At 40.7% G+C, this 8,204-nt stretch overlaps 1 protein-coding gene across 8 annotated transcripts in view; it reads left to right on the plus strand.

Annotated features, from left to right (window-relative positions):
- Positions 1–8,204, plus strand: part of NCKAP5 (NCK associated protein 5) — a 1,103,171-nt gene that overhangs the window by 791,739 nt on the left and 303,228 nt on the right. For 7 of the 8 annotated variants that reach the window (XM_055087128.1, XM_024114998.3, XM_055087144.1 and 4 more), the window contains one exon: positions 4,206–4,355. The exons of the other annotated variant lie outside the window; for it this stretch is intronic. In XM_055087128.1, coding sequence (XP_054943103.1) covers positions 4,206–4,355 — 150 coding nt within the window. The remainder of the gene's footprint in view (positions 1–4,205; positions 4,356–8,204) is intronic. 8 annotated transcript variants of the gene reach the window in all.

Here is an 8,204-nt window from a genome sequence, read left to right on the forward strand (position 1 = left end):
CTCTGTGGTAGTTATTTCCACTATTTTATCTTCCAGGTCACTTACCCGTTCTTCTGCCTCAGTTATTCTGCTATTGATTCCTTCTAGAGAATTTTTAATTTCATTTATTGTGTTGTTCATCACTGTTTGTTTGCTCTTTAGTTCTTCTAGGTCCTGGTTAAATGCTTCTTGTATTTTCTCCATTGTATTTCCAAGATTCTGAATCACCTTTACTGTCATTACTCTGAATTCCTTTTCAGGTAGACTGCCTATTTCCTCTTCATTTGTTAGGTCTGGTGGGTTTTTACCTTGCTCCTTCATCTGCTGTGTGTTTCTCTGTCTTCTCATTTTGCTTAACTTACTGTGTTTGGGGGTCTCCTTTTCGCAGCCTGCAGGTTCGTAGTTCCCGTTGTTTTTGGTGTCTGCCCCCAGTGGCTAAGGTTGGTTCAGTGCATTGTATAGACTTCCTGGTGGAGGGGAACTAGTGCCTGTGTTCTGGTGGATGAGGCTGGATCTTGTCTTTTTGGTGGGCATGTCCATGTCTGGTGGTGTGTTTTGGGGTGTCTGTGACCTTATTATGATTTTAGGCAGCCTCTCTGCTAATGGGTGGGGTTGTGTTCCTGTCTTGCTAGTTGTTTGGCATAGGGTGTCCTGCACTGTAGCTTGCTGGTCATTGAGTGGAGCTGGGTCTCAGCATTGAGATGGAGATCTCTGGGAGAGCTTTCAGCATTTGATATTACTTGGAGCTGGGAGGTCTCTGTTGGACCAATGTCCTGAACTCAGCTCTCCCACCTCAGAGGCACAGGACTGACACCCGTCGGAGCACCACGACCCTGTCAGCCACATGGCTCAGAAGAAAAGGGAGAGAGAAAGAGAGAGAGAGACGGAGAGAGAGGGAGGGAGGGAGGGTGGGAGGGAGGAAGAAGGAACAGAAAATAGTTATTAAAATAAAAAATTTAAAAATATATTATTAAAAATTTAAAAAGTTAGTAAGAAAAAGAAAGAAGAGAGCAGCCAGACCTAAAACCAAACCCACCAATAATAACAAGAACTAAAAACTACAAAAAACCAAACCAAACAAACTAACAAAAATGGACAGACAGAACCCTAGGACAGATTGTAAAAGCAAAGCTATACAGACGAAATCACAGAAAGAAGCATACACATACACACTCAGAAAAAGAGAAAAAGGAAAAATATATATATTTTAAAAAAGGAATAGAGCAACCAAATCAATAAACAAATCTACCAATGATAATAAGCTTTAAATACTAAACTAAGATAAACATAAAACCAGAAACAAATTAGATGCAGAAAGAAAACCCCATGTCTACAGTTGCTCCTAAAGTCCACTGCCTGAATTTTGGGATGATTCGTTCTCTATTCAGGTATTCCACAGATGCAGGGCACGTCAAGTTGATTGTGGAGATTTAATCCGCTGTTCCTGAGGCTGCTGGGAGAGATTTCCCTTTCTCTTCTTTGTTCGCACAGCTCCCGGTGTTCAGCTGTGGATTTGGCCCCGCCTCCGCGTGTAGGTCTCCTGAGGGCGTCTATTCTTCGCCCAGACAGGAGGGGGTTAAAGGAGCCGCTGATTTGGGGGCTCTGGCTCACTCAGGCCGGGGGGAGGGAGGGGCACGGAGTGCGCGGCAAGCCTGCGGCGTCAGAGGCGGCGTGACGTTGCACCAGCCTGAGGCGCGCCGTGCGTTCTCGCGGGGAAGTTGTCCCTGGATCACGTGACCCTGGCAGTGGCAGGCTGCACAGGCTACAGGGAGGGGAGGTGTGGAGAGTGACCTGTGCTCGCACACAGGCTTCTTGGTGGCAGCAGCAGCAGCCTTAGCGTCTCATGCCCGTCTCTGGTGTCGGCGCTGATAGCTGCGGTTCGAGCCTGTCTCTGGAGCTCATTTAGGCGGTGCTCTGAATCCCCTCTCCTCGTGCACCCCGAAACAATGGTCTCTTGCCTCTTAGGCAGGTCCAGACTTGTTCCCTGACTACCTCTTGGCTAGCCGTGGCACACTAGCCCCCTTCAGGCTGTGTTCACGCCACCAACCCCAGTCCTCTCCCAGGGATCCGACCTCCAAAGCCCAAGCCCCAGCTCCCAGCCCCCGCCCGCCCCGGCGGGTGAGCAGACAAGCCTCCTGGGCTGGTGAGTGCCGGTCGGCACCGATCCTCTGTGCGGGAATCTCTCCGCTTTGCCCTCCACACCCCGCTGCCGCGCTCTCCTCCGCGGCTCCGAAGCTTCCCCCTTCCACCACCCGCAGTCTCCGCCCGCGAAGGGGCTTCTAGTGTGTGGGAACCTTTCCTCCTTCACGGCTCCCTTCCACTGGTGCAGGTCCCGTCCCTATTCTTTGTCTCTGTTTTTTCTTTTTTCTTTTGCCCTACCCAGGTACATGGGGAGTTTCTTGCCTTTTGGGACGTCTGAGGTTTTCTGCCCGCGTTCAGTAGGTGTTCTGTAGGAGTTGTTCCACATGTAGATTGTATTTCTGATGTACTTGTGGGGAGGAAGGTGATCTCCATGTCTTACTCCTCTGCCATCTTGAAGGTCCCTCCCTAGATGATATTTTTTAAAAGCTTGCATTACAGTCCCAAGTTAGTGTTTAATGACAGTGATCCCACATCTTGAAAGAGAAGTAGAAGGACCTCTTTATTTCAAAATTGTGTTGGTAACTGAAGATTTCAAGTTTCTTATCATGGAAATGAAAGTCTGCTGAGTGAACAAACCTTAAAGAATCAAAGCTGTAAAAATATAGTCATAACCTGGATTTTTGTCCCGGCCTGAGGATCTGCACATTAAACTTGCTGAGCATGAATCTGAGCTGAACTTACACCTGCTGCAGAAATGAACACATCTGTAGGTTGTATGTGGACTTGCCCAGGCCTGATTTCATAAAGAGCTATCACTTGCCTAGTCAGTTGCACATTCATATAAAGAAATGGAAATTATATCTTGAAATCTGTAGGAAACAGATTAACACCTGTTTATCTGTATAGATTAACATGGGTCAAGTTTCTATGTAGTCTCCAGTGTTTTATATATCTATAGATACTCATGTATACTTATATATGTGTACATATACGTTGACGTTTTTACTTACTTCATATCTTATTTTCAAAAAATAAGTTAAATAATTTCAGGACTTCCAAAGTCCTTTTTGAACACAGTTTGAAAACCTGTTGTTGTTTTTTTTCCCACTTATGCTGTTCTTTTCTCAGTAGATTTTTTAAGTGCTTGAAGGTTAAGAATCATATTTTTTGTGCTTCTGTATTTGCAAATGATCTTAGTTTAATGCTAAATATAAAGAAGCCTCTCACCGTTGATAATCCAGTTTAGCCCACGTGGTTGCCAACCAGCTGCTTTTAATACAGAGATTTCTGCAGCATTGTGGTTAGAATTAAAAAGTGTGACGGAATGATGTCACCTGATTCTGTGGCACGGTATCTTGATGTATGTAAAAAAATGGATGAAATTTTATTTTCGTATGATAGACTCTTGACATTTCTTTTTCCCTTGAAAACAAGAGCCAATCATGAGGCTCAAATTAATACTTCTCAACTTCCAAAGAGCTGCCAGAGACAAGGTTGAGTGAGGAGCCTCCAGCAATCAGGGAGGGAAGACTAGATAACATTTTATGTCTGCCTCAAGGCTATAGTACAAATCCTGGAGTGTTAGAAAGGGGACTATAGGGCCCTTAAGAGCCATGTCATTAGTGAGCCAAAGGAACTAAATGGTTTCAGCTTAGAATTCTGAAATCGTTATCATTTTAATATTTTGTGATATTTTCTTTTCCCTTAAATTAATGGAATGGTTGCATGTCCAGTGACTTTGATGGTCTTATTTTGAGGAGCTAAGCTGTTCACAAGTCAAGGTATCAAGGTTGACTTATTTTTCCCCAGTTTAGAGCACAGCTGAATTTCATGCTGCACATAAAAATGGATTAACCACATGACTCCACCTACAATTTTTATGGGCTCAGTCACTTCTCCAGCAGAGCAGAGGACATGTGCATTCAGTGGTGGTGACTCAATGACTTGTCCCGCTAAGATTCATTAAAATTATCTACTGTGTTTACTAATATAAGCCCCACTCAGAATTTGTTTAGCAAAACCTTTTCTACCTCATCCCCAGAAAGAATGCAAAAAGAGTAAGGAGGTTCCAAACTTCTCAACCTTAAACTCTTGCTTATTTTTCAGTGGAGATTATTGAAAACAACAATTCTTTCTTGCTTCAGGAAAAACTGTCAGAGGAAGAGAGAAAACACAAGGAAGCTTTGGAAGACTGTCACATGGTGGTAGATGAGGATTCAAGGAGTGAAGGCAGCAGTGCAGATGAGGGGAAAGAAAAGACCAAATTGCTGTTAGAAAGATTGAAGGCTCTAGAGGTAAGAAATGGAACCATTTTTACACGTTTACAGAAAAATAACCGTGTTCTGCTTCTTGTATTGGCCCCGCTTTTGAGTAAATATAAATCTTCCTTTCTTAGTTCTCCCAGACTAATAGGGTCTAGTAGCTCCCATTGGGATGCCTTTGTCAATGATGAGCACAGAGTTAAAATTTGTGACCCTGGAAGAGTCTTGACCTAGTGACTATGATTGTACTGCCTTAAGAAATTGCATAGATCAATAATTCATTTTACTTTCAGTTTGACCCTCAAACTGGATCAGTTTCCCTAAAATTACAAGTTCCTTGAGGGAAGGGCTATGTGATATTTCACTTTGTTTCCCAATGCCTAATGATCAAATAAGTGAATGAATAAACAAAATATTGAATACTATGTAAGGACAATTGTAAGAAAAATAATTTTAAGCAGTAGAGCTATTTCTTCAAAAAACAAAAAAGCTTGTGCAGAAGTGCACCATGTAAGACATATAAAAATAGAGGTGAAGTTGAGCTAAGGGGTGCTTTAAGGAGGGTTTTCAACCACTGTAGTCCTCCAAAACAGTTTGAAAACTCTGGTCTATTACTTAGTGGCATTTGACATCACTTAGAGTGTTAATTCCTGAATATTTATAGCAGTCCTCAAAGAGCATTTCAGTTATTAGTTCACATGCTGAAAGATCTAGCAAAGATGCCTTTTTCCATGAGTTGGCTTACCTACCTTCAATAAATGTTCTGTTTGCATATAGAACTGGGACGTAGTCATTTTTAAGCAAGGACTATGGTAAGCCAGTATCTAAAAATGTAGTTCTTCCATAGTGTCTACAGAATCCTGAAACTTCCTGCAGTAATGTGAAGAAATAAGACCTCGAGAGATCTTGTTTTCTACAATTGGTTTCTGCAATCCTGACCCTAACCCTAACCTACCACCTTGTCTGTAGGTGCATGCCATTTTTACTTAATTTCCTCAGCAATAGTGAAGCAAAATAAATAAGATTATGTACTTTGGAGTTGGGTTTGAATCTCAGTTCTATTATTTTCTGGTTTTGAAACCTTAGGCAAGTTAATTAGGCTCTCTGTGTGTCTGTTTCCTCAACTGCAAAACTGGGGATGATAATAGTAACTTTCCTTACAGAGAAGTATCGAGGGTTAAGTGAGTTAATATTTGTACAGCAGTGCCTGGCATATGGTCTTTTCTATCCTCCTACTCCAAGGCTCCTGCCTTTCCTTACATGATTTTCCCCCCATTTATCTGAATGCAATGATTAATATAAGAACTATGAATGAAAAACTTCAGCTGCTCTACACAGGAGTGACTTAAGTGTGTTATGTCACATATGGGGCAGAAGAGAAGTCAATTTAGGGAACTGCTGATGGTTCCTTTTCAGCAAAGGGCCAATAATCACCCCTGTTTCCCCAAAGGTTCTCATACTTTTATCGTTTTTAATATAGTCACCATGAAAAGTGGGAAAGCCTTCTCAAGGGAAACCGAGGTGGTTATCTGAGAGTTTTGAGAACTCATGGCTTTGTCTTGAGGTTGAATTAACTGATTTAATAGTAGGAAGGAGTTGATATTACAATTTATTTCCCTAGAACCGTATACTTAAATTGTTAGTTTTGTTGATGATTGCGGTGCACATTGCTTTTAGTTCATCTAATTGTCACTGAGACAACTTTGTGAAGGATATTTTATTTAATCAAGCTAAAAGTATTTTAAAAATACCTTTGGCAGCAAATGTTTCTTAAACCCTCACTGAGTAAATGAGACGCACCATTTTTTTTTTCCTTTCACGGAGATCTTTACACTTCAGGCAACAACTCTTGCCTCCAGCATCATTTGGATGCAATAGATGATATCTCTAAATGCCATGAAGCCCCGCAATTTTAATTTACGAACATATATTATTTTCTAAATTAATGTCCTCTAGTCACAGTGTCATAGCTTGTTCTGTAAAATTCTTTGCTCAGTAGTAAATGAACTCTCTCTTTGCTCCCAAATCTCACTATTGTCTACTTAAACAGATAATAAAAAGAAATTGTATCACATATAGACATACCCCACATATACACACACACTCATACGTCATCTGATTTTCCTATGAATTTCATTTTACTTTATTTGATTTTTTTAAATTTACTATTTGTATTCTCTGTATAGAATCCTTTGCATAAGTTAGCAATTACTGTGAGAAGATAGAGGGCTGCTTTTGACAGATCGTAATCACAGCTGGTCACAGACCCCCTACATAGATTTATACACTTTAACAAAATGCTCTTTTGCAAGATTGCAGGTGAATTAACCATAATGCTTCAAAATTATTTGGGTGAATTTTGATGTCATACAGCAAGATTTTAGAAAAACAAAACTATTTTCCATCAGTATATTTTTGAAACAACCATATTTGTGTACCTTAATCCCTTGGCCCCTGGTGTGGTAGGAGCAGAGAGGGATGGTTGTCAGGGTGATGGAAAACAGATTTCCTTAATTCCTGCTCCACAAACAGGTCCCAAGAAGGTGTGGAAAAGAAGCGACACAAATTTACTTTTACTATTATGTTCTTGAAGAATATCACTATGTTATTCAAAACCAGCCTAGGGAGGAATGGATTGGGAGTTTGAGATTAGCAGTTGCAAACTATTATATATAGAATGGATAAACAACAAGGTCTTACTGTAGAGCACAGAGAACTGTATTCAGTATCCTGTGATAAACCATAATGGAGAAGAATATGAAAAAGAATGTGTGTGTATATATATGTGTAACTGAATCACTTTGCTATACAGAAATTAACACAACACTGTAAGTCAACTATACATGAATAAAATAAATTTTATTTTTTTAATATCTTTATTGGAGTATAATTGCTTTACAATGTTGTGTTAGTTCCTGTTGTACAACAAAGTGAATCAGCTATACGTATACATATATCCTCATATCTCCTCCCTCTTGCGTCTCCCTCCCTCCCACCCTCCCTATCCCACCCCTCTAGGTGGTCACACAGCACCGAGCTGATCTCCCTGTGCTATGCGGCTGCTTCCCACTAGCCATCTATTTTACATTTGGTAGTGTATATATGTCCATGCCACTCTCTCACTTCGTCCCTGCTTCCCCTTCCTCCACTGTGTCCTCAAGTCCGTTCTCTACGTCTGCGTTTTTATTCCTGCCCTTTCACTAGGTTCATCAGTACCGTTTTTTAGATTCCATATATGTGTGTTAGCATACGGTATTTGTTTTTCTCTTTCTGACTTACTTCACTCTGTATGAGACTCTGGGTCCATCCACCTCATTACAAATAATTCAATTTTGTTCCTTTTGTGGCTGAGTAATATTCCATTGTATGTATGTGCACCATCTTCTTTATCCATTCATCTCTTGATGGACATTTAGGTTGTTTCCACGTCCTAGAAATTGTAAATAGTGCTTCATGAACATTGTGGTATATGCATCTTTTTGAATTATGGTTTTCTCAAGGTATATGCCCAGTAGTAGGATTATTCTATTTTTAGTTTTTTAAGGAACCTCCATACTGTTCTCCATAGTAGGTGTATCAATTTACATTACAACCAAAAGTGCAGGAGGGTTCCCTTTTCTCCACACCCTATCCGGCATTTGTTGTTTGTAGATTTTTTGATGATGGCCATTCTGACCGTTGTGAGGGGATACCTCATTGTAGTTTTGATTTCATTTCTCTAATGATTAGTGATGTTGAGCATTCTTTCATGTGTTTACTGGCAATCTGTATATCTTCTTTGGAGAAATGTCTATTTATGTCTTCTGCCCATTTTTGGATTGGGTTGTTTGTTTTTTGATATTGAGCTGCATGAGCTGCTTGTATATTTTGGAGATTAATCCT

This window comes from Physeter macrocephalus, chromosome 2 (genome assembly GCF_002837175.3).
Source record: "Physeter macrocephalus isolate SW-GA chromosome 2, ASM283717v5, whole genome shotgun sequence".
Lineage (NCBI taxonomy): Eukaryota > Metazoa > Chordata > Mammalia > Artiodactyla > Physeteridae > Physeter > Physeter macrocephalus.